Here is a 26170-nt window from a genome sequence, read left to right as displayed (position 1 = left end):
CAAGAAAAAGTATTTCCGCTCAGGCGCAGGAAAAATGAGAGGGAAACCCGGGGACCTTCTGAGGCTGTTGCTGAGCGGCGGGGGTATGTTTTAGTCAGGGCAGAGGCTGCAGACAGCCCGCAGGGCCAGCGGGAGTGGGGGCCTTGATCTGCTCACTGGGCAGTGGAAGGAGACCCCACAAACTCATTTCATGTAAGCCACGGCGTCAGCCGCGCCGGTGGCCAGCCACCATCACATCCACCCTGGGCTAGATGGAGGCCCGGGTTCAACATCTCAAACTCCGTCCCCGGTCTTAGGCAAGCCCTAACATTGCTCCGTGCCTCAGTTTCTTCAGCCCACAAATAGAGATGACAGCCCGTCCTCTGTCTGCTTGGTTCCCGTGCTCTTTAAGGCGGGGGACTATCTTTCACGTACAGCACCGAGCACACCAAGGGCGCTGATCTCCTTGCAGGGCCTCGGGGCGCTGTCACGGCACAACTCCCATCTATCCCCTGTGTCTTCTCCTCCTCTGCATTCTGCAGATGCAGAGCAGGGAAATTCAGAATGAATAATAAGCAAAACCCAAGAGTCGCCGCTGGGGGGCCAGGGAGGTATTTTAAAACCCTCCTGTGGATTTCTTTCAGCTGTAGGAGCCGGACAGCCTGGACAGGTGTTGCACCCTGTTTCAGACAGGGGTCTGAGCACCCCCTAGAGGCTCCGGCAGCACATTGCAAGGGCCGGGGGATGCTTTTTGCAGGACACCGCGGGGAGTTTCAGGTTGGAAAGAGCTGGCCTTCCAGCTGGGTTTGGATTTGACAGGAGCGGGCTTGGGAGAGCTCAGATTAAACTCTGGCAAGCCCGGCCGTCTGGCAGGATTTCCCGTGTCCAAACCGGAGCCAGGAAATGGGCCTCCCTCAGGTGCAGGTTCAACTTGCAACAAAATCCTCAGGAAGGGGGAGCTTGGCAGCGGGGCGAGGGGGGGTGTCTGATCTGATTTAAATCCCACCTCCAGATTCTTTTGTCTGGAAATGGGTCACAGGAGAGGGCTCATGTGAGGATTCCCTGTTGTGTTCCCTCCCTCTGGGGCATCTGGTATTGGCTGCTGTCGGCAGACAGGATATTGGGCTAGATGGGCTGTTGGTCTGACCCAGTCTGGCCAGTCTTATGTTCTTATGGTCTTACTCTTGCTGGTGTGCAGGAAGGCTGGCCTTGTGAATAAGGCGCCAGCCGCTGCCACAGACGCCCTGAGTGACCTTGGCCAAGTCACTTAGTCTCTGTGTACCAGTCCCCCCCTTCCTCCCAACTGTACAATGGGGCTAATAATGTTTCCCCCCCTCCCTTTGGCTCTTTAGGGCAGGGGTCTCAAACTCATCGCCAGGGCCCATCTGAAGCCCCAACAGTTCTACCATCCGGCCTGCAGCCTGGGGGGAGTGGGGGTGTCTGTACCCTCCCCCAAATCCAGCTCCTGTTCAGCCCCCACCTGTGTCGACCCCTCCTGCCGGCCCCAGCCCGCCCACGGCTGATGGGCTAACCTGAGTATGGGGGATTGGCCCGCCCATACGATGGCTGTGGTGGCCACTGTGGAGCCCCCCCAAAACGCAGGGCCTGAGGAGGCTGCCCCAAACCATCCTGTGGACGGGACAGCTCGGCACACACCTCCCCGGGCCACAGGGACACGCGGGCGGTGGCACCGAGCTAGCAGCCAGAAGCTGCTCCAGCCCCACTGCACTGCTCATGGGGGAGAGGGTTAAATCACCCAGGGGCAACAGGTGGGACTGGGGGACATGGGGGGGGAGCGCACGGAGACCCCCGTCCTCGGAGCCCTGCCAGAGACGGGTGCCTTCTGGCCCATGAGGAGTATTTCAGCACAGGCCCTGAGGAGAATTAAGTTTGAGACAATGTTCCCTCTAATTTTTTCCATCTACATGCGGAATAAAATGTATGTAGACCGGGGCATGTGCATATGTGCACCACCTCTAGAAACACATGCTGCCAGCTGTGGGCACTGTGGGTGCTCCGCTAATCAGCTGGGTGGCATTTGCATCTCTCCTTAAAAGGAATACTGGTTTGAGACCCCTGGTTTAGAGTCTCGCCTCTCCAGGGCCAAGCTGTGTAAATACAGCACCTATTCCCTCCTCCCCCCACACATGCACAAAACCCCAATGACAGGACCTGGGAATCTCAGAGCTCAGGGCTCCAGACTCTAGTTCATGGGGCTTGGGCACTTCGAAAGCCACTCCCCACCCAGGCACCCAAGCCCAAGCTCCTGCCTGCACCAGAGCATCAGTGTGGATCATCACGCAAGCCTCAGTCTGTAGAGCCAGGCTCTGAGTTGCTGCTGCAGGTTATTCTGGATTTCCTGTGTAGACATACCCGAGTGCTATTGTAATCCAAATGCATGCGATCTCTCCTGATCTTAGGTCACTGTGATGAGGCCAAATCTTATTCCAGTGCAGAGCACACTCTGTAAAACATATATTTTTATACACAAAAATAATCCCTAGCCCTTATCCCCCTCTTTTCCTCCACTGCTCTTAAACTGCTTTACAAGAGAAGCCAGTATCATTATCCCCGGTTTGCATATGGGGAAACTGAGGCACAGAGCCGTGTTCCCTGTATGGTGGGTACTTCAGCAGCTGCTCAGGAGAGATTCAAATGCTACCCAGCTGATTAGCAGAGAACCCACAGCTAAACATAAGAACATAAGAACGGCCATACTGGGTCAGACCAAAGGTCCATCTAGCCCAGTATCCTGTCTGCCGACAATGGCCAGCACCAGGTGCCCCAGAGAGGGTGGACCGAAGACAATGATCAAGCGATTTGTCTCCTGCCATCCCTCTCCAGCCTCTGACAAAACAGAGAACATCATTTTATCCCCTGGCTAATAGCCTTTTATGGACCTAACCTCCATGAAATTATCTAGCTTCTCTTTAAACTCTATTATAGCTAGGTTTTTTGTTTTGACTGGTGGTGCACTTTCACACGTGCCTTGGTGCAGATAAAAATATTCCTCACCTGAGTGGAAAAAAAACTCCAGGAAAGATTAGAGGGAACCTTGGCACAGAGTAGGGCTGTGTCTTGCTATAGGTCACCTAAGCTGTGGCAGAGCTAGGAATAAAGCCCAGATCTTCTGCGCAGGCAATTTTTTGTCCTCACTTTGATTGCCTTCATCTGGTAGAAATATAAAGTAATTGAATTTCTCTGTTACTCTGCAGCCATCCTCCTGGGGCTCAGGGGACATAATCTAGCTTCCCTTTCTAAATCTAATCCAGATGTCTACATTAGTTATTTCTAAAGTGACTGTCACTGCCGTATTTGAGCCAAACGGGAATATTCGTCGCTCCAGCAGTATGGTTTAAATCTATAGAAATACTCTCCATGACTGTATCTGGGGGGACATGGAGGGGGTTAAGGTGGGTTTAAGACCCCTTTTGCGCCCCTGTTTTCTGGGACCCTGGCAGGGGTCTCATTAGATCCTGGTGTAAGTTAGAGCAGCCTCATGGGTGCTCTTACTCCACCCCAGGGCTGCTGGAAGCAGAGAATAGCCACAGTGCAGTAGGTCCCAGACACACAGCTGATCTGCCATCTATGCTGGAGGCTGGAAGAGGGACTGATGCAGGGGACGTTCTTACATCAGCTCCAGAGTGGCCAGCAACCCCCCCGGCCTGTGCAGATTCTCAAGGGGCTATTCCCATCAACTGGAAGGCTCTTTTACACCACCAGAGCAAGGTGATTAAAAACCCAGGGACTGTTAGCCCCGCCATGGGTTCCATCTCCCTCCCCTGATCTCTCCTTCCCTGTTCTGAAGTTGCTATGTTCCTTTCAAGCCCGGTTAATTAAAAAATGTTCTCAGCCCAGGAGAGAGACAGCCGTCCCTAGGCTCTGACCTCACAATGAGCATGCTAGGGCATAGTGAGACATTGGCATTTCACCCTATTGTTGCTCTGTGCAAATAAAAGCTGCAGTCTGCATTTTTCCAGCAATATCCCGGGCTGCCGTCACGCTGGTTCCATTATTACTGCCCTATGGTGTCATCTTTATCTGTTTACAGATGGTTGTAAAATCAGTCCCAAGGCATTGCAGGTTGGATCAGACCCGTGGTCCACTAAGCCCTGTAATGTGGCTCCCACAGGAGGCAACACTAGACACTGTGGAGAAAGGAGCAAGACACCCCCCAGTGGACTAATGTGGCATGACAAGGCCGATAGCTGAAATTCCTTCCTGACCCCTGGAAATTAGTGATTGTGTGATGCCATGAAGCATGAAAGTTTCTCTCTCTTGTCAGCATGTATCTTCTGAAAACAAGAAGTCCTGTGGCACCTTAAAGATGAACCTATTTATTTGGGTTTAACTTTCCTGGGCAAAACTCCACTTCATGGCTACATCTACACTGGCATGAATTTCCGAAAATGCTTTTAACGGAAAAGTTTTCCGTTAAAAGCATTTTCGGAAAAGCGCATCTAGATTGGCAGGATGCTTTTCCGCAAAAGCACTTTTTGCGGAAAAGCGTCTGTGGCCAATCTAGATGCGGTTTTCCACAAAAAAGCCCCGATCGCCTTTTTAACGATCAGGGCTTTTTTGCGGAAAACAGTACTATGCTGTCTACACTGGCCCTTTTGCGCCAAAGTCTTTCGGAAAAAGACTTTTGCCTGAACAGGAGCAGCATAGTTTTTCTGGAAAAGCACTGATGATTTTACATGAGATCGTCAGTGCTTTTCCGGAAATTCAGGCGGCCAGTGTAGACAGCTGGCAAGTTTTTCCGCAAAAGCAGATGATTTTGCAGAAAAACTTGCCAGTCTAGACACAGCCCCATCAGTTTTTTGCCCATGAAAGCTTGTGCCTGAATAAATAGGTTAGTCTCTAAGGCAGTGATCACCAACCTGTAGAGCCAGATCTACCGGTAGATCTTGGAGCCTCTGAGAGATGATCCTGACTGGTTTGGCTGGGAGGCTATCAAGTGCCAGCACTTCAGCTGCCCCTCCCCACACTGCTCTTCTGCTCCTGCCTCAGAGCTGCCCCCTGGGAACCTCCTGCTTGTTGTGCAGGGTGGGGGAGACAGAGCCAGTGGGGTGTTGATGTCACTCTGTCCCCCTCCCTGGTACCCCATCTTCACAGAGTGAGGAGGGTGGGACCTTGGCCAGGGGGTGGAGTAGAGCCTCGATGAAGGGGTGGAGCAGGGGTATTTGGGTTTGAGGTAGATCCTGGACCGACAAATTCAAAAAGTGATCTTGTGCTTAAAAAGGTTGGAGACCACTGCTCTAAGGGTGCGTCTAGACTACATGGCTCCGTCGACGGAGCCATGTAGATGAGCTTTCTAGACATAGGGAAATGAAGCGGCGATTTAAATAATCACCGCTTCATTTATATCAAAATGGCTGCTGCGCTGTGTCGATCAGCTGTTTGGCGGCACAGCGTGGTAGTCTGGACGCTCTGTGGTCGACAAGGGAAGCTTCCACGAGGCATAAAGGGGCGGTTGACAAGGGCTTCCCTTGTCGACTGCAGAGTGTCCAGACTACCGCGCTGTGCCGCCAAACAGCTGATCGGCATAGCACGGCAGCCATTTTGATGTAAATGAAGCGGTGATTATTTAAATTGCCGCTTCATTTCCCTATGTCTAGAAAGCTCATCTACATGGCTCCATCGACGGATCCATGTAGTCTAGACACACCGTAAGGGCACATCTACACAGCAGGGTAAAAGTGGAATTAAGATACACAACTTCAGCTACGTCAATTGCATCGCTGAAGTCAGAATAGCTTAATTTGACGTTTGGCACTGTTGGCACAGCAGGAGGTCAAAGGAAGAACACTGTCCCTTCGACTTCCCTTACTCCTCGTGAAATGTGGGTTACAAGAGCCGGAGTAAGAAGTCTTCCAGCTCAACATTATTTTGAAATAAGGGCTTGCTGTGTAGATGCAATCTTCCTGAACCTTTTATATCTTGTGGCATTGTGTTCCACGGTTAACTATGTAATTTATTAAAAACAAATGGAGGGCAGCTGTCTAGTTACACACCCTCCTGTTTATCTGGTTGGTTAGCTTTTTGTATCCAGGCTGTTCATCTCCTCTCCTGGGCTGTAGGACTTAAACTTTGGATCTGCTTCGTTCTGCCTTTGCTATGCCCATGATTTCAGAAACCTTCAACTAGTGCTGTGGTTCTCAACTGGTGATCCACGGTGACTTTTTTGGTGGTCCATAGGAACATTGTCCAAAGTCACACAGCGTGGGAAGGCACCAAAAATCTGTTGGTAAGAAATACATTTCAAACCAAAATGTTTGTGGTCTGCTCTTTTTTATCATGTCTCAAAAAGGAGGTGGTCCATGAACATTTTTGATTGGCCTGGTGGTCCGTGAACTGAAACCACTGGGATCACCATTAAATCCTCAAGCAGGAAAGACCCCCAACAGGTGAAAGACACAGTGCAGAGAGGGACTGGGGCAATGACATTAACCAGCCAGCACAAAACCTATGTGGGAAACCTAACAGAGCCCTGGCCTGAACCGTCCCCACCCCCTGACCTCTCCTATCTTGTCTCTCTCTTCCCTTCCTCTCTTCTCTCTCTCTCCCCTCTTCTTCCTCCCCTCCCCCTTCCCCCTCTTCTCCCTTTCTTACCCCCTTCCTCACTTTTGCCTCCCTTCCCCCTTTCTTACCCCTCCCCCCTTCTTCCTCCCCTATTTTCCCCTCCCCCTCCCCTTCCTCCCCTATTTTTCCCCTCCCCCTCCTTTCCCCTCCCCCTCTTCTTCCTCCCCTATTTTCTCCCCCCCTTCCCCTCCCCCTCTTCTTCCTCCCCTCCCCCTCCCCCCCCTCCCCTATCCCCTTCCCCTCCCCCTACCCTCCCCCTCTTCTTCCTCCCCTCCCCCTCCCCTACCCTCTCTTCCCCTCCCCTTCCTCTCTTCTGCCTCCCCTCCCCCTCCTTTCCCTTCCCCTTCTTCTCCCCCGCCCCCTGCTCCAGGCAAAGTTTGAAATCGCCGCCCTTCGATCCAATTGGTGGAAACCTTCCAGCGGCCTCACCAATCAGAGCAACGCATGCCCCTCCGAGGGGCGTGACTTAACCCAAAGGCTGGGGCGCATGCGTGAGGAGGCCCGCCCGGCAGCCAATCCGAGAAAGGAGTAGGCGGGTTCACAAGCTGTCAGGGAGGAGGGCGGGCGCCCCGCCGGAACTCCAGCCAATGAGTGAGCTGGGAGGAGAGGGGGCGCGGCCGCTTCCGCCCGGGCGGAGCTCGGGAGGGACGGGAGCCAATGAGCGATGCGGACGCGAAGAGGGGCGTGTTTCGGGGCTGGGCGGCAGCCAATGGGTGGGGAGGGGGCGCGGCCGGGCTTCCAGAGAGTTCGGAAAGAGAAGGGAGGAAAGGAGCTGAGCGTCGGTGGGTAAGTGAGCGGGGGGGGGCTCGGACACCTGGGTCCCTCCCCCCCCGTCGGTGCCCCCCGGACTCCTGGGTCCCTCCCCCCATGGGAGCCCTGGGGACCCCCCCCCCCGTGGCTTTACACCCTCCCCGGGCGCCTGGGTCCCTCCCCCACCCTAGGGACTGATGCCCCCTTGGGAAACCCCGCACAGCCCTCTGGTTGCCAGGGTTACCCCCCCCCCCAGAGTTTGATTGGCCAGTGCCTAGATACCTGAGTCCCTCCCACATCCCAGGGTCTAGAACCCCCCCCCCCAGGGGGCAGGGCCTGGGCTCTGTGCTGTGTCACCCCGAAACCAGCCCCCCCTGCCAAGAGCAGGTGGGAGAACGGGGCAGCCCCGCCTTGCCCCAGGCGCAGCAGGGGGAAGCCTCCCCCTTGGCCACTGGTCCCTTGTTGCCCCCTGGAGCAGAGGGTGGGGCGTGCGCGCCCCTCCAGGGATGGGGCGGATGGCGCTACCTCTGCTGGGTGTCTAGAAAAATCCGTTCTGGGTGGTGTCACCCCTCCCCGCAATCCTAAATCCACTGCTGTGCTGGGGTCTGCCTCCCCAGGGCTCTGCCTGTCCTCCCTGCAGAGTTAACTCGGGTTAGTTGGCTTCCCCCTACCTTGGCAGCTCTGCCTTTCCCTTGGCCTGGCTGCTGAGAAGGCCAGTGCAGAAATGCTTCTGTGCCACGGTGCCATTGGGACTAGGCTCGTGCCGGGGCGAGGCGCACAGTGGCTCTGTTTAATGAAAGGGGCATTTTTCAAAACAGATTTAGTGGAGCCGGTGTCAGGTTTAGTTAAACCAGTGTAACTGGGTGCGAACTCTTTTCTACTGTATTGCGTTAGCTTCTGTGGGTAGATTTACATGCATGAGTTAAACTGACCTAGCCAGTTTTGAAAGGATATAAGTGGGTCCATAGTAGGGATGTAAAATCCCATTTAGTTAGTTAACCGGTTCAATTTTATGTTTAACTGGTTAGCCAATGAAATAGGGGGAACACTCCAGCCCCATTGGGTTGGAACACCCCCCGCCACAGCCAGGCTGGAGTGCCCCACATACACACTGCGGCCAGGGGCTGCTCTGGCCAGGGCAGAGCTCTGCTGCCCATGGTGCACCCCTTTCTTGTGGCAGGCCCTGTGGAGCTGGAGCAGCTCCCTGCCCATAGGGGGTGGAGGGCTGCTCTAGCCCCCACTGGTTAACCATAACTGGTAAGCCTCAGCCATTAAGAGTGAAGGTAACTGGTTAACCTTTCACATCCCTAGTCCATAGAGGAGTTTGTACCAATGTGAGTGAGCCTAGCTCAAAGAGAACGGCTGCATGATGAGAGAACTCAAGCAAGCTAGTCCCCATTTCATCAGCAGCACCCCAATTTCAGCTCCCTGTCATGCTGAGCCAGCTAGCTTGGGTTTGAAGCAGTGCTTAACTCGAGCAAAAGATCACTCTGCTTTCTGCAAGCTTAGCTCTGTGCTGCAGATGTTGGGGGTCTCCGCTGTGGGGAGAGAGGGCTGTTTTAGTCTACTTAGGTTCTTGTGTGTTCCTCAGCACCATAGTCTCCGAGCATCTGTGGACAGGATTGTCCTGATATACTCCCAGTGTTCTCTTGGGAAAAACCCCCACAAACGCTCCTGAGTTGAAGGTGCCTTTCCCCGCAGCCTCTACAACACCTTCAGCTTTCATTTTAACAGCCCTTAAAGTTGCAAAGAAAAACCAGCCAAATAGGAACAGAGTAGCCCTATGTTCTTCAGTTTGCAGGCAGATGCTCCTGGAGAGCTTTGCCTGGACTGTAATTAACAAGATTCTGGTCAGTTTCATAACTGCTCTTCAGAGCCCTGTGCCTGTGACCTGGATAAATCCTGAGGAGGAGTAGCTATTCATGTAAGACGGGAACCCTAAAAACACAGGCTGTGGGAGGACTGAAGTAGCAAAGATCCTCCACACATGCAGGAGGAGGAGGAGGAGACACAAACTCCTTCCTGCAGGATGGTGGAGGTTTGATCTTATTAGGTCTCTCCTAGCCTGAGGCTGTTACACCCCAGCATGGTCCACAGAAAGCACCCTGCTGAAACTGCCAAAAGCTGAGGATTGTCAGGCCTGTCACCAGGGCGTTATCCTGAAGCCTCACCATCTTTCATGTCTGGTCCTGGGCTAGCCAGTTTAACCTGTCCAGGGTGAATCTTCCAACATCTGGCCCTAGTTGTTGGGGAAGAAAGTAGGGATGTAAAACCCTGTTTAATTGGTTAACAGGTTAAACATAATGTTTAGCCTGTTAACCAATTAACGGGGGGCACTTCAGCCCCCACCAGTTAACCAGGATGGGGAAGCATACGGTTAACCATTCACATCCCTAGAAGGAAACTTGTAGCCCAAGCTGCAGTCTCTTTGCCCTTTGAACTGAGTTTCAATAGGACTGAAATTGGTAAGGGTCTAACTCAGTGTTTCTCAATCAGTGGTAGGAGTACCCTTAGGGGTACTCGACAGAAATCTGACAGGTACGTCAACACAATTGAAATTTGGAGAAAACTGAATTTTTGTTTTAAGTTTTACAGTGCTTTGTTCTTTTTGTACTTTTTACACCCAAAAATTTCATCGCCCGCCCGACTACGATTAAGTTGTTTAATCACGTGTTGCAATGGTAGAAAAAAATGTGTGTGTCTGAAAACTGTAGGTCCTGGGGGTACTTTTTTTGAAAAGGGGGTACTTTATAAAAAAAAAAAATGTTGAGAAACACTAGTCTTACTCACCCCCTATGGATGGGGCTTCATGTGGATTTGATTGATGTGGAGCCAATTTAAATTAGGGATGTTACCCTGTCCCTGTTTACATGATTAACTGATAAGCCTGGGCTCATCAATTAATCCTAACGACTATACTGCAGCTTCAGAGGGGTAGCCGAGTTAGTCTATACTATACACATGCACCCCTTGCTGCCTTGGTATTGATACAAAGGCAGCAGAGGGGTGTGGGGAAGTGGGAGCCAGCTTAAAAGCTAGCTTCCCACAAGCACCAGCTTCCTTCTTTCCCCTCCCCCCTGTATGTAAACACGTTTAAACATCCCTAGATAAAATTGGCCCAAGCCAAGGTTCCAGCTGCAGCTTTTAAGATAAGGGCATTTGCATGTGAACATGTGCAGATTGGATGGTGCCAGGGGTCAAGGAAGGGAATAGATCATGCTGTGTTCAGACTTAAGCTCCTGGATGTGTAGCTCACTCTGAGCCCCCCAATTTCTCAGGGATCCTGGCCCAGGGGGTCTGTAACAAGGGCACGGATCTGGGAATCCGCCCAACTCAGTCCAAGCTGGGCTCTGTCTGACCTAGACCGGGTGCTGTGCTTTCAAATCGGCTCCCAGATTCCAGAAGCACAGCACCCGGTCAAGGGTCTGAGATCTGCCTGGTGCTGAGTGGGAGCTCCTGAGTACCCTCAGGACCTCTCGACTTCCAGAGCAGCGGAGGGTACTTGTTCCCCGTCGGGAGCGTGCAGCATCAGGCAGCCACCGTTTGCCAGTGCTGTGTTATTCAACCCTCTTTGGTAACATAATCGCAGGGGAGTTTCTAGTGCCCAGGGTGAGCTGCCTTGCTCCTCCATGTCAGTGCCGCTGCTGTGGGCCAACTGGCTGCTTGTAGGCAAGGTAGCTGCTTTGCTAATGACCTGAACCAAGAGCCTTTCCTGTGTGCCAGCCCCGGCAGGCTGGTAGGAGGCACTAACCAGGCTTAGCAACCCTGGATTGCGGGGGAGGGGAGCTGGGAAAGAAGTGTGGGGGAGGGATTCAACAGGGGAGCACAGGAAGGGAGGGGCTTCCCAAGACTGAGAGCTGTTCCCACTTCACCTGCCGCACCCCAGCATTTAAAGACACGGGCTGCAGTACTCGCTAGGTCAGCAGACCCCACCACGCCCTGCCTGGAGACTAGCCTAGCCCTATCTGTGTCCAGCCCCTTGCCACATGCAGAGAACTGTCCTTCATTAGCCCTGATCCCCAGTGATTGAAAACTCATTCCTGCCTGCGGGTTTGGGTGTGCGGTGGATTTGGAGAGGGCCCTGTAGTTCCCAGCAGGCCAGGATCTGTATGGCCAAACCCACCATCGTCACTGGCATTGATCAGTAGATTTCAAGGCCAGAAGCAGGGCTATGCCGAGGCTTTCGGGGGGTGAAATCTGAAACTGAGGCTCCCCATGGGCAGGGACCAGAGTGAACCTGACTCAGCTCCTGTCCTGTAGGGCTGGGTTCAGCTTCCTGTTCTGGGGCCATTTTGTGGTGAGGGTCACAGTGCCACTCAGTCCCATGGGCGGGGGTATGTCCATGGGGACTTGGGAGTCCTGAGTTCAATTCCCAGCTTTGCCACAGACAGCCTGTATGGTCTTGGGTGAGTTCCTTAGCCTCTCTGTGCCTCAGTTTCCCTATTTTTACAATGAAGATAGCATAGCCCTGCTTCACGTGGATTAAAGAGTTTGAGGTATTCAGATACTGTAGTATTGGGGGCCATACAGGTATGTTAGTCTGGCAGCTCTGGGCATGGAGCCTCTTCAGATAAGTGCAGCAGTCCAGGCGAGCCAGCAGCTGTGTACAGCGCCAGCACTGGGCCCTGTTGGAACCTGCTTTGTCCCCCTCCCCCAGGACATCAGAAGGGAAAGATGGTGAAAGAAACGGGCTACTACGACCTTCTGGGCGTCAAGCCGGGCGCCACGTTGGACGAGATCAAGCGAGCGTACCGGCGGCTGGCGCTGAAGTACCACCCCGACAAGAACCCCAATGAAGGAGAGCGGGTAGGTGGCGAGGGCAGCGGTTCCCTTGCCGTGGGAGGTGAGCAGGGCCAGGCGGCGCCTCTCACTTTCTTTGCCTTTCCCCAGTTCAAGCAGATCTCGCAAGCCTACGAGGTGCTGTCAGACACCCAGAAGAGGGCGCTGTATGACCGGGGCGGCGAGCGGGCCATGAAAGAAGGCGGCGTGGGAGGCCGAGGAGGAGGCTTCGGGTCCCCGATGGACATATTCAACATGTTCTTCGGAGGAGGGGCGCGGATGCCTGGCCGGGGAGAGAGGAGAGGTACCTGGGATGGGTTCCTGGGATAGAGAGAGGTTTGTGCTGGTGGCACGGGGTGGGCTTACACATGCTGGAGACCAGGGTTAAGCTCTGAGGTCATCTTGAGCTGGGAGGGACAGGTGCTCAGGGAGACAGGGGGGCTGGCTCTGAGAGGCACCCTGGAGGTTCAGCTCCTGCAGCAAGAGGCTGCATTGATGTGGTGTATTGTCCAGGGATGTAAAATCGCATTTAAGTGGCTAACAGGTTAAACATATTGTTTTACCGCCCAACCGATTGAGGGAGGGGGCGCACGAGGGGGGATCTCCAGCCTGCCGCTGGCCTGGAACACCCCCCCCCCCCACCCCTTCTCCTCCCCAGGCAGGGGGCTGCTCCAGCCCCACCAGTTAACCTTAACCGGGAAGCCTTACCCATTGGGTGTGAAGCTTACCAGGTAACTGGTTAAACCTTCACATCCCTAATATCGGCACTGCTGAAGGCAAGCTGGGAAAGGAATGACGAGTCCAGAGTCATTCTGCTGAGCTGAGGATTGGATGAGTATCTTAGGCAGCGAAGGCCACGGTGGGCTGTGATCAGCTGCTGCCTTAAATCGGTGGAAGCCTGGACAGGATTCCTTGAGAATCTCTTCTGGGGGTAGATCTAGACTACAGGCTTTTTTCGAAAGAGGCTTTGTCGACAGATACTGTCGACAAAGCCTCTGTCAAGAAAGAGCGTCTAGACTACAGCCAGGTCTGTCGACAAAGCAAGCCGCTTTTTCAACAGAGTGTGTAGACGCTTTCTTTTGAAAAAGCGCAGTGTGGATGCAATAGCGCCTTATTTCAACATAACGCTGTCGACAAAAGGCGTTATTCCTCGTAGAATGAAGTTTACCGCCATTGACAAAACTACCGCATTCTGTCGACTTACTGTCGACAGAACTCGGCGGTAGTGTAGACGCAGGTATAGTTTTGTTGACAAAAGCCCACTTTTGTCGACAAAACCCTGTAGTCTAGACACACCCTGGCTACGTCTACACTGGCATGATTTTCCGGAAATGCTTTTAACGGAAAAGTTTTCCGTTAAAAGCATTTTCGGAAAAGCGCGTCTAGATTGGCAGGACGCTTTTCCGGAAAAGCACTTTTCCCGGAAAATCGTCAGTGGCCAGTCTAGATGCGCTTTTCCGCAAAAAAGCCCTGATCGTCATTTTCGCAATCGGGGCTTTTTTGCGGAAAACACTACTGTGCTGTTTACACTGGCCCTTTTCCGGAAAAACACTAATGATTTTACTTTAGATCGTCAGTGCTTTTCCGGAAATTCAAGCGGCCAGTGTAGACAGCTGGCAAGTTTTTCCGGAGAAGTGACTGATTTTCTGGAATAACTTGCCAGTGTAGACACAGCCCCTGAGTGTCGCATGGAGAGGCTATGGAGGGCTCTCTTCCAGTCCCGCCATGTAGCCCTAGGGGGCGCTGTGTTGCCTGGGTGGCCCCTTTTCAAATGGAGCCCTCCCCCCTCAGGTTCATTCCAGCCCCATAGCAAGGAACCTGTGTTGTGTGGTTCGACACACGGCAACCGGAGGGGTTAGCTCTGGGCTGCTGTCCAAATTCACACTCAAGTAATTACACCCTGACTCTCCAAATTCCCCTGGAGCTTTCAATTAACTGCAGGGCGTGAGAGAGAAAGGGGCGCTCTGATTAAATGAGAAGGACTGCGTGACCTGGGCATGGGACAGGATTACCATGTGACTACACGGCCATGGTGACTGGGTACATAGGTGGGTCAGCTTAATTACAGGGTGGTTGGGAGCCACCCGGTAAACAGGCCAGGAAGGGAAGAAACCAAACCCATGCACTAGTCATGACGGTGCTGAAATTGCTGGCTCTTGCGAAGGCTGGGAGGGGACAGATCGCTACCCAGCTACAAGGTCGTTGGCTGGGGGAGGGCAGATGCCAGTGAGTTGTCGAGTATTCCAAGAGGGAGACACCTCCCCTTCATGGGGCCTTCCTCCATTTCGAGGGGTCTGTAGGCTGACTGTTGGGTTGAAATTCCCCCCTCCCCACCACACACACATTTCCTGGTTTGCTATTAAGATTGAATGATACTCAGTTTTAAGACAGTTGTCTGGACTCTATGTTGACCACTGGCCGTGGTTCTTGAATGGAAGAATTACATGGCTCAAACCCAATCAGACCTGCTCTCAGGGTTGGTTTCAGAACTGTAGCCCAGGTATCCAGTCCAAGAGCAGGAGAGGTATGTCACCTGGATCGGCGCCCTCAGAGACAGGAGAGGGTCCAGGGTGCAGCTAGCCTGGGGACTGGACGGTTTTGATACTAACCTCTTGCGGGATGTGTTTTAAATGGCTGCCACATTCCATCCCCAGAAATGGCTGCATGTCAGGGCTGGGTGAGTCATCCCTGCACAGCGTTGCTCTTCTCTGTCAAACAGCTGCTGCTTTCCACCCCAGAGGGGGCTGCCTGTCTGGGTTGGGCAAAGCGATCCCTGTATGGATGTAGCTTGTAAAGCATTGGAGATGGCGGGAGGTGAGGAGAGCCTGCTGTCTCTGTGGGGAGTCATAGGGGTGGAGCCATGTCCGTGATGGGCGTCTGGTTTCTCTCTGTCCTGTGGTCAGGAAAGACGGTGGTGCACCCTCTCTCGGTGACCCTGGAGGATCTCTACAACGGCACCACCCGAAAGCTGTCCGTGCAGAAGAACATCATCTGCAGCAAGTGTAATGGTGAGTGAGCCTCCGGCTCTGGATCTGGGGCCCTGCAAGAGTCGGGGCCCCAAAGGAGGGGGGAAGTGCGCAGCTTCAACCCTGCAGGCCCCATCCGATGAGGAACAGGAGTGGCGCCTACTGAGACTTGCTCTTTCCCATGTGCATTTGGCGCAGCACCAGGCGTGACCCTGGTTTAGGGGCAGTCTGAAATTGGGGAAGTGGGGAGGGGCGTTGCCATACTCAAATACAGCCCTTCTCACTGGGTCTGCCTCTCAGGTTACGGAGACTCTGCCATGCATATGTGGAGAGGAAGCCTGGAGCAAGGGGCTGGGAGTCAAGGCTCAGGTTTTGTTCCTGGGTCTAGGAGGGGAGTGGAGGCTAGTGGTTAGAGCAGGGGACTGGGTGTCAGCAGGGCCAGATTAAGAAAAGGGCTTTAGGAGCTGCAGCCCTGGGCTGAGGGGACCCCCTTTAAGCTGCAGCCATTAATGTCCCTGGATGCTGAGTTTTGGGCCAGCTCTACCTGGCAGTGAGTTGGGTCCACGTGCTGCCGTTCCTCTTCCCTCCTGAGTCACCTCGCCACAATGAGCCCTTTCCTGCAGGCTCCACTCCTGCAGCTCCCATTGGCTGCGATTCCCAGCCAATGGGAGCTTCTGGGGGGGGGGGGCGCTGTCTGCAATCAAACACGGGCTGTGCGGAGCCACCTGGTTCTCTGCCCACACCAAAGGGGAGCTGCACTGATGCCTCTGTCCCATCCCTGAACCCCCTCCCTCGCCCTATTCCCACCAAACCCCAGCCCTGATCCAAACTCCCAGCCAGACCCCCGCACTCCAACCTCCTGCCTAGAGCCTCCTCCCACACTCCAAATCCCTTGACCGCAGCCTCATCCCCTGCCAAGGTTCCCTCTAATTTTTCCTCCCTGTGCAAAATAAATCATGTTGTGCGCACTGTGGCAGGTGCAGATGTGCACCACCAGTAGAAACACAGGCTGCCGGCTATGGGCACTCTGCTAATCACCTAGGTGGCATTTAAATCTCTCCTGGGCAGCCTGACAAGCGTTCAGCCTACAGGGAACACTCCTCTGCCCCACTTCCGAGCCTGCATCCCTCCCGTACTGACCCTCCTACCGCAACCCACAGCCCCCCCCTACACCCCGACCCCACTCCAGAGCCTAGAGGGCCCCATAAATCTAGTAGCCCCAATCCCTGAAGAGTTAATCCAGCCCTGGGAGTCAGGACTCCTGGGTTCCACCCCCCAGCTCAGCCTGTGAGCAATCACTGCACTAGATGGGCAACAAGGATGGGGATTTTGCTCCACCCCTCCCCTCGTCTGCCAAGAGCTCCTAGATCCCTGGCTAGTGCCTCCTGGCCGTCTGTGGCGTGCGCCTGCTTACCCTGCCCTTAAGGGCAATGCGGGAGCTGCCCCTCAAAGCCCTGCAATGTGCTGACTCCGAGACTACCACCCTCCGCCCTGCCTGACACCCTCTGTCTTGTCTCCCCTCCCTCACCCACAGGCTGCGGGGTCCGGGAAGGCGTCAACAGCAGGTGCCCCAAATGCCACGGCACCGGCATGGAGTTTCACGTCCACCAGCTGGGACCCAGCATGATCCAGCAGATCCAGACCATGTGCTCGCAGTGCCAGGGCCAGGGCGAGTGGGTCCGGCCCCTGGATCGCTGCCTCACCTGCAACGGCAGGAGGGTGACGCGGGAGAAGAAGATCCTGAATGTCCACCTGGACAGAGGTGAGGCCAAGACGCTGTCTGGGTCCTGGGAGCTTGAGAGAGGGTTGCGCGGGTGAGGCAGCCTGGGTTCTGTTCCTGCACCCACAAGCCAGCATGGTCCTGTGGCCTTAACGCAGGACTCTGGGCTTCTTGCTTCTGCTCCCAGCCCTCCGCTGCATTCTCTCCACGTGAGGCTGGACAAGTCCTCGATCCCCTGTGTGCGTCCGTCCTGTGCTCAGGGCCAAGCGATGCCTTTGCAAAGGGCTTGGAGATCCCTGGATGAAAATCCCAGTATGTCAGGGGTGGGCAAAAGAGCCTCCGTGCGCCAGATTCAGCCCACCAAGGGGTGGATACAGCCCGTGGAGGCCCTACTGCTCCCCTGCCCCCAGGCCAATATGGGGTAGCCCCTCCCCTTCCTGTTTAGGCCATGCCCCTGCTGCATGGTGACCAGTGTGATCACCATAGAGAAGAGCGACAAGAATGATTAAAGGTCTAGAGAACATGACCTATGAAGCCAGGCTTCATGAACTGGGCTTGTTTAGTTTGGAAAAAAGAAGATTAAGGGGGGACATGATAGTGGTTTTCAAATATCTAAAAGGGTGTCACAAGGAGGAAGGAGAAAATTTGTTCCTCTTGGTTTCTGAGGGCAGGACAAGGAGTAATGGGCTTAAAGTGCAGCAGGGGAGGTTTAGATTGGACATTAGGAAAAAATTCCTAACTGTCAGGGTGGTCAAATATTGGAATAAATTGCCAAGGGAGGTGGTGGAATCTCCCTCTCTGGAGATATTTAAGAACAGGTTAGATAGACATCTGTCAGGGATGGTGTAGACGGAGCTTGGTCCTGCCTTGAGGGCGGGGGGCTGGACTTGATGACCTCTCGAGGTCCCTTCCAGTCCTACGATTCTATGATTTTATTCCTGTGAAGCCCTGGGATACTGTCTGTCCTCCCTGATTTCTTGCCCAGTGTTTGAGACAACTTCTTGATGCCAGAAAATCACATCGAACCACAGAATCCTAGAACTGGAAGGGACCTCGAGCGTCATCAAGTCCCATCCCCTGCCCTCATGGCAGGACCATAGAATGATCATCCCTGACAGGTGTCTGTCTAACCTGCGCTTAAATATCTCCAGTGACAGAGATTCCACAATCTCCCTAGGCAATTTATTCCAGAGTTTAACCACCCTGACGGGAAGTTTTTCCTAATGTCCAACCTAAACCTCCCTGGCTGCAATTTAAGCCCATTGCTTCTTGTCCTATCGTCAGAGGTTAAGGAGAAAAATTATTCTCCCTCCTCCTTGTAACAGCTCTTTAGGTCCTTGAAAGCTGCTCTCATGTCCCCTTTCAGGTTACGTCAAGACTACAGGCTTTTGTCGACAGATACTGTCGACAAAGCTTCTGTCGACAAAAGAGCGCCTGGACTACATCCAGTTCTGTCGACAAAGCAAGCCGCTTTGTCGACATGATAGTGTAGATGCAAAGGACAGTGTAGATGCAATAATGCCTTCTGGCGACAGAACTCTGTCGACAAAAGGCGTTATTCCTCGTAGAACAGGGTTTACCACTATCGACAAAACTGCTGAGTTCTGTCGATGTTATGCTGACAGAACTCAGCGGCAGTGTAGACGCAAGTATCGTTTTGTCGACAAAAGTCCACTTTTGTTGACAAAACCCTGTAGTCTAGACACACCCTCAGTCTTCTCTTCTGCAGACTAAACAAACTCAAATCCCTCAGGCTCTCCTCATAGGTCATGTGCTCCAGTCCCCTAATCATTTTGGTCACCCTCTGCTGGACCCTCTCCAATACGTCCACATCCTTTCCATAGTAGGGGGCCCAGAACTGGACACGATATTCTAGATGTGGCCTCACCAGAGCCGAATAAAGGGGAATAATCACTTCTCTGGATCCGCTGGCAATGCTCCTTCTAATGCACCCCAATATGCCATTAGCCTTCTTGGCTACAAGGGCACACTGTTGACTCATATCCAGCTTCTCATCCACTGTGATCCCCAGGTCATTGATCTATTAGTCATATTTAATCAGTATGACAGGGCAGCAATGTGCCCTCCAATCTTTTCCCTCTACATGTGCATTTTTTCATCTATGTGCAGAATAATTTTTTAATCTGCACCAATGTTTATGCAAATGTGCACCACCCGTAGAAACAGTGTAGCTGTGGGCACTCTGCTAATTAGCTGGGCAGCATTGGAATCTCTCCTGAGCTGCTGCACAAGCACACAGCTTACAGGACAGTACTAATGTATCTGTTATTAACTTCTTTGTTGTGAGAATAACTTTGTGCAAGTTGATAACTTAATTGGTTAAAAACATAGTGAAAGCATCCTCATTAGCTAATAACTGAGATGGGTTAATAACTAAATCATACTGTCTTAATTAGGGATGTGAATGGGTAACCCATTACTCAGTAAGTATTACCCTGAACTGCTCATTCTTACCGGGTAGTGGTTAACCTGGGAGCAGACCCCCACCTGTGGCCTTCCCACCCCGTGTGGGACTGCCACCTCCCAGTCCACCTGAGGCTGGAAGCCAGCAGCCCTGTGCAGGTCCAGAAGAGCCCCCCAGTTTGGAGCACTGTCCCCCAGATTGGAGCACCTCTCCTCACCCCCACCCTCCACTGCAAGTGGGGCGGATGGAGTGCCCTCCCGCCGCCTGTCTCCCTTTAATCGGTTAACCGGACTGTTGAACCAGTTAACCAGTTAAACAGGATTTTACACCCTGGTTTTAATATGTGCTGCAAGAACTGTGGGAGATGCATCAAAGAGCCAGTTCTAATTCAGATTGCTATTTCTGATCTGCTCCATCAGATCTTCGGTTCCCAGTGTTTTCACACCTCCAGAAGTTCCTCTTGTAGTTTGTCATAAGGGATTCCTGGCCTGTGCCGTTGTGTGGCTGAGAATCAGTGGCTGTGCTTCACCCCAGAAGTGGCTGCATTTCGGTGCTGGGTGAAGGCGTTTTTGGGCGTCTGTAGTTTGAACGTCAAAATGACAGGCACCTTTACAACCAGCCTGTAGAGTGATCTAGGGCACCAAGTGATCAGGGTTGGTGTTGCAGGCATGCAGGATGGGCAGAGGATCACGTTCCACGAGGAAGGGGACCAGGTGCCTGGCCTAGAGCCAGGGGATGTGGTCATCGTCCTGGATCAGAAGGAGCACCCGGTATTCCGGCGCATCGGCAACGACCTGATCATCCGGAAGGAGATCAGCCTGGTGGATGCTCTGTGCGGCTTCCGGCAAGTCGTCCACACTCTGGACAACAGGACCCTGCTTGTCTCCTCGCCACGAGGTGAGATGGTGACCCGGGGCAATCGGGCCTCCCAGATTCCATTCCTGGGCTGGGGAGAGAAGTGGTTAAAGCATGGAGGACCGGACACCTGGGTTCTAGTTCCACCTCTCCCATTGAACTCTGAGAGCCCCTTCCCTGCTCTGTGCCTCAGTTTCCCTCCATGTCGCATGAGGGTGAGACCCACCCTCTCTGGACAGGCCTAACCTTTACTTATTTGTGTGCCCGGCACCATGGCCTCTGGTCATGTGACTCGGGTTACATGTGACCACGTGGAATCAACAACATACCCTACAGACAGCCCGCTAGAGATGGCCTGTGCCCCCAATGCACGTTGGACCCATAAGATGCTTCCTTTGGAGGTCTGTCCAGCAAAGCCCTGCAGCTGGGCACCCCCATCACATAGACCATTGTGGGGGCTCATCTAGGGATCCCCCCCATCTCCCCAGCACCTTGATCGTGTTATTGTGGACATCTGAGATGCTCCTCTTGATCACCTAAGAACGGCCAGACTGGGTCAGACCAGCTAGCCCAGGATCCTGTCTTCCGACAGGTGCCCCAGAGGGAGAGAACACAACAGGGAACCATCAAGTGATCCCTCCCCTGTCACCGATTCCCAGCCTCTGACAGAGGCGAGAGACACCAGCCCTGTGCATCCTGGCTAATCGCCGTGGATGGACCTATCCCCCATGAATTTATCTAGGTCTGTTTTGAACCCTGTTGAAGTCTTGGCCTTCACAACCTCCTCTGGCAGGAGCCGCGTGAAAGAGCCATTTGTCGTTCCTGAGCTGTGCTCCAGATGCAGGGTGGAGTCCTGCAAGCCAGGGGGGTCGTTCAGGGAGCTGCCCCGCCCCCGCAAGGCTGTGGCAACATGAGTTGCCAAACCAGTGTCCTGCGCGGGGGTGAAATGTTCTGGCTTTAACACACCTCCCCCCCCTCCCATCCCGCATAGGTGACATCATCCGGCCAGGATCCGTGAAGTGCATTCCCAACGAGGGCATGCCCGTCTACAGAAACCCCACCCAGAAGGGCCGGCTTGTCATACACTTCCAGGTGAGGGGCAGGGAGGGGCATTTTCCAAGGAGCCGCAGAGGCCACCGGGCTGATCCCCACCTGGTGTCCCTGGCCCGAGCCCCATTCATAGAATCATAGACCACTAGGACTGGAAGGGACTTTGAGAGGTCATCGAATCCAGTCCCCTGCCCTCATGGCAGGACCCAGTACTGTCTAGACCATCCCTGATGACTCCGGGCTGGTTCACAGCTGCTGAGACCCCCCTCCCATCCCTGTGAGGATCTGAGCCCCAGAGCCGCGCCTGTAAGAGGCGCCCTGCTCTGGGAGAAGTGGGATGCAGCCAAATTAGTGGGAAGGTCCAGGTTGCAGGGAGAGACGAAGCTGCAAGGTCTCTGGCTTAGCCACTGGGGATGTGAATGGTTAACCAGGTAACTGGCAGCCTGCCCGCGGGAAGAGATCATTCCCCTCCCCCCTGCATTTAAGCAGTTCGCTGGTTAAACGGGATTTGCCATCTGTGCCCAGCGAGGATGGTGGGTTTCACCCCTCGTGACTCGTTCTCTCCCTCTAGTGCCCACTTCACATCAGGGGCTCGTGAGTCAGCTGCTGCCTCCAACTAGACTCCAGTGCAGGGGTGGGCAATAATTTTTGCAGAGGGCCACTTCATGCATCGTGGGTAGTGGTTGCAGGCTGGCTCCGCCCAGAAAAGGCAGGGTTCTCAGGTAGAAGGGGTGGGGCTTCAGGCGGAAGGGCTGGCTCCCTCTAGGTACCGCCCACCCCTGGTGGGGGAAGGAGACTTTGTGTGCTCCCCCACCCCCAGGCCAGTTGAGTCCTGGGGGCAAGGGAGAGTGCTAAGTCATTTGCTGTTCAAAATGACTGGCGGCTCTGTCTAGGCACCATGCGCCCCTGGCGGGGGGGGGAGCCAACAGCCATTTCGAACAGCGAAGGACTTGGCGCACTCCCCCGCCGCCAGGGCTCAGTTGGCCTGGGGGAGCAGGTGTGGCAGGGCGGCTGCAGGCCAGCTCAAACGGCTTGGCAGGCCCGATGCGGCCTGCAGGCCATCTCTTGCCCACTGCTGCTTCAGGGCTGTTAGCAGCAGCTCTGCTTTTAGGAGACCACATCCAGGATCCAGGCCTCAGTAACTCACCTGGGGGGGGTCGTTTCCCTCAGGAGGGAGGATGAGGGCAGAGCCGGGCGTTGGGGAGATGGGGATGAGAGCCGGGGAGTTTTCCACTCTCCCTGCCCCATTGTGCCTCAGGCCTGGCTCTATCTCCCTTTTTCCTCCCCCAGGTGAAATTCCCAGAGCCAGGCTGGCTGCCCCCCGACCGGCTCCGCCAGCTCCGAGCTTTCTTCCCGCCCCAGGAAGAGGTCATGGCTACGGAGAACATGCAGGAAGTGGAACTGAGCGACTACTTCTCCCAGCCGGGACACTGGTGGCAGCCTCACGCTGGCGAGGCCTACTACGAAGACGACTTCGAGGATGCCTCGCGCCCGCACGTCCAGTGCCACACGTCATAGCCCCCCGGACGTCCTCCCCCTCCCTGGAGCCGGGGGTGGGGGGGCGGTTTGGAAGGTCATGCGGTTCAGGGATGTAAATAGTTAACCTTGCTCGGCCACTCCTCCGGGGGGCGCCGCTGAGCCCCAGCAGAGTTCCCTGCGTCCCCTGTCCCACTCAAGGGAGGCGGAGCCCGTGTAAGGGTTTAGGGGGCAGCTAATAGGGGCTGCCTGGGAGGAGCATCGTGGTGATCCCTGAGCAAGCTCCACCGGGATCATTCAGCGCGGTGACTCGGGGCCCGATTCTCCTGCGCGCCGAAACCCCAATGATGAGGCCTTTAAAGGGGGGTAACGGCCCTCCACGCCCATGGGAGGCATCAAAGACCCTTAGTGTCATGGAGAATCAGATCTGTCAGTTTAAGCCCCTTCCGGCTTCTCCGCACAGCTCCGTGGGAAATCGACCGGCTTTCGTTGGCACGAAAGCGTCGCGCTGTTTCGTAATCTGCCCCGGGAGCTTTGCTTCCTCTGCTTTGGGTGGACTGTCCGGCTCCGCTGCCTGAGCGGCAAAGCTCGCTTTGGAGATCTCTTGCACATTGACGCGAAAGGGGGAGGCGTTAAAGCCACTTCGCAGAGGCGCGTCCGTCCGCTTGGGTTCGCCATTGATTCGCGTCCCCTTGGCGAGGAACACAATGTGGAAAGCCTGGGATTGCGAGGAGCCCCGGGGAGACTTAGCTACATCCTGAGCCTGGAATCGGATCCGCCTGGCGACCCTGGGAAGGGGCTTCAAGGCCTGGACCCGCTCCCCAGATTTCTACTGCTGATCCCTTTGGTAGCACTCAATTCCCAGAGCTTTGCCTTGCCCTGTGGTTGTTTACGCCTGTGTAGAGTGGGATCAAAATGCCGAGCCAGTGGAAATGGGTGCGCCCGGTGTAGGACAGTGAAGAATCGATTCTGTCTGCGGGTGCTTGGCAATTGCCACGCCCTCCACTGGTAGTCCTGAGCGATGCGCTATCCCAGAATAAAGCATGGCTCAGCTCTTTCTTTCAGGGTCATGCCCTTGCATTCTCTTGGAATCGGACAGAGCGGGCTCTTGACGCTACAGGGTTTTAATCTCCTTCCTTTCTCGTCTGCCTGGGCCGTGGTGCGTTGTGCTGCTTCCCCTTGGGTCTCTCCAGGCCTATGAACTATGTCTGTCTTAGCACCCCGTGCCAGGCACAGTAACAAGAGCTAAAGGCTTAGTTTCCACCATTGATCCCATTGCAAATCTGCCACACTGTTCATAGTAGCAGTGGGGGATGAGTGAGGCCCCCACCCCAGTGTTCATGGGCTGGGAGAGGAGCTCAGACCTGTGTTTGACAAGCCCACAGCCCCTGGTAGCAGACTGCAAGAGAGTGTGGTTGAGTGGTTAGAGCAGCCAATTGGGAGGCAGAAAAATGTGAGCTCTGTGGCCAGGTCTGCCAGTGTGACTGGCATGGCTCTGCCTCAGTTTCCCCAGTGGTAAAACAACGATCGTGTGCCGACGTCGCGGGGAGAGAGCAGAGTCGTCGTGTGAAACCTCCCTGCCCAGCTCACCTTACCAAACCCTGCGGTCTCCGCACTCCCCTGATACTGGCCCCATGCACTTCCTCCTGCTGCCCCAGCTGATCAGCAAAGAGATCTGTTTGCGGCACTCTTCTTCCAGCACTCGCCACCTCTTGGGTCCTTCCGGGAGGCCTTGTGCCAGAGCACAGTGCGCGGTCCCTGCTGCAGACGGGGGCTGGGCGACAGCAGGCTGCTTCCGGCGAAGAAAAGCTGCGGCTTAGCTCTGTCAACTGACAGTCCAGCAGGTGTGGGGAAGGGAAGCAACGGAACGTCTCTTCCTTTGGAAGACAGCCACTTGCTTGAAACAGCTGGTGCTGGCTGGCCGCTGTCAGAGATGGGATACGGGACGACATGGACCCTGGATCTGAGTCAGCCTGACTTCTTGTGTGCCCCGGCTGAACGTTAAGTGCAGGCAACATCTAAGCTGAGGATTTAAACCTCAGGAGGGGTCGCTGAGGAAGCCAAGGGGCAGTTTTCCATGAGCAGCGATTCTGTCTTCTGGACATGGGGATTGAACCCCCAAAATATATTGGCCTAGAGCGAGGGGCACTTTGGAAATATGGTAAACTCTCACCCAGGTTAAGACAGTTGCTTGGTTCCTGTTTTATATAGACCAAGGTACAGATTGAGCCCTAGTGGTTAGGAATCACGCCGTGGGCAGTGGGGCTGACGATTCTGGACGTTGTAGCTGTGGCTTTGCATCTGGCGTGGAGGTGTAATTCTGCCCCCTCCCAGTGTGACTGTTGTGTGACTTGCCTGCTGGTTGCTGTCAGCCGGGTTCCCTTCACAGATCCAGAGAGAGGCAGCTTTTCCTGACTGACAGCCGGGGGGATCTGAGAGTCAAACTGGTGCATCTTCGTCTTGTGCATTGTCACTCGTCAGAGTTTTTTCCAGGACCTTTGGGGGCGCCCGTGCAGGGTGAACAAGGCTAGAATCTAGTGCTCTGCCCCACTTGCCTGGCTGGGGCGGTTAATGGAAGTTCAAAGGGCTGGTCCGAGCTTGCAGCGTGCCTGGAGCCGAGCTGATGAGTACAGATCGGGCTGTTTCCTGCTCGCATCGGATCTGTGCTTTCAACTGTCACTCCCCCAAGGCAGTGAGATCTGCCCTCCATCTGGCTTGTGATGGGGTGAGCACATCTCCGCTAAACAGTCACCCCACGGTGTGGGACGCCTGTGGCTCTTGAGTTGCATCTTTCCTCTAGGGAGGGAGCTTTCCCTAGTGGTTAGAACAGAAGCTGGGTCCTCTCCCAAGCTCTGCAGGGGGCTGGGTGCGGGTTTGTGGTTAGAGTGACAGACGGGAAGGGTCCAAGCCAGGGCCAGATGGCTCTTCACCTAGGAGCTAAGCTGCCTGCATGGGTTGTCCTGAGCCAGAGGTAAACCCACCTCATGGGCAAATGTACCCCTCCACCCCGGGAAACAGGCTCGGGGTGGGGGGGAAGCTGTCATGCCCTGTGATTAGAACAGGGCTGACCGCATCTGGCCCTCCTAACGCTTTGATCCAGCCTGCAGACTGCTTATATCCTGCTCCTGTGCCATTGAATTTCCAGGAGGTGGCTCAGACAGCAGGATCCTGTTTAAATGGCTCCCAGCCGTGGTGGGGCAGGAGTCACGAGCCCTTTAAATAGCTGCTGCGACCCCAGACAGCTCCCAGACAACTCGGTAGCAGCAGAGCCAGGAGCCTTTTGCTGTGTGTTTAATTCAAAGCCTGTGGCCCCAGACTCGTCTGCCCCCAGAGTTGTCCCCAGCCCCGCCTCTTCTGCTCCAGGCCCCGCCCCTTGCGGGAGGAGCCAGCCCATGACCATGTACTAAAATTCATTAAGTGGCCCCCTGCAAAAATGATTGCCCATCCCTGTAATTAGAAGGATGAGGCCTTGGTTGTGAATTCTTAAAGTGGGGGCCACAAAACATAACAGGGCATCAAATCTAAAGAGAGGCTGGGGGGGGGGGGTTGCACTGGCAGCTTTATCCAGGCATTTGCTGCTCCCCAGGC

The 26170-nt window shown here is 54.6% G+C and overlaps 1 protein-coding gene across 3 annotated transcripts; it reads left to right on the top strand.

The window, feature by feature from the left end:
* Positions 1-7261: 7261 nt before the first annotated feature.
* On the top strand, positions 7262-23647 carry LOC102461691 (dnaJ homolog subfamily A member 1-like). Of its 3 annotated transcripts, XM_075906915.2 has the most exons (8): positions 7271-7343; positions 11969-12117; positions 12202-12394; positions 14994-15098; positions 16591-16818; positions 19868-20098; positions 21048-21148; positions 22397-23647. In XM_075906915.2, exons 1-8 carry the CDS (start codon positions 7271-7273, stop codon positions 22622-22624), a joined length of 1308 nt encoding a protein of 435 aa, XP_075763030.2. In that variant the 3' UTR covers positions 22625-23647. The 3 variants fall into 3 exon arrangements, with proteins under 3 accessions (XP_075763031.2, XP_075763030.2, XP_075763029.2); XM_075906916.2 differs by having other exon boundaries at positions 7262-7347; positions 11969-12394; XM_075906914.2 differs by having other exon boundaries at positions 11969-12394.
* Positions 23648-26170: the final 2523 nt, after the last annotated feature.

The sequence above is a fragment of the Pelodiscus sinensis genome, chromosome 22, assembly GCF_052426305.1.
Source record: "Pelodiscus sinensis isolate ZL-2025 chromosome 22, ASM5242630v1, whole genome shotgun sequence".
NCBI classification, from domain to species: Eukaryota; Metazoa; Chordata; order Testudines; family Trionychidae; genus Pelodiscus; species Pelodiscus sinensis.
The sequence above is the reverse complement of the archived record's forward strand: the minus strand, read 5'-3'. Positions and strand labels throughout refer to the sequence as shown.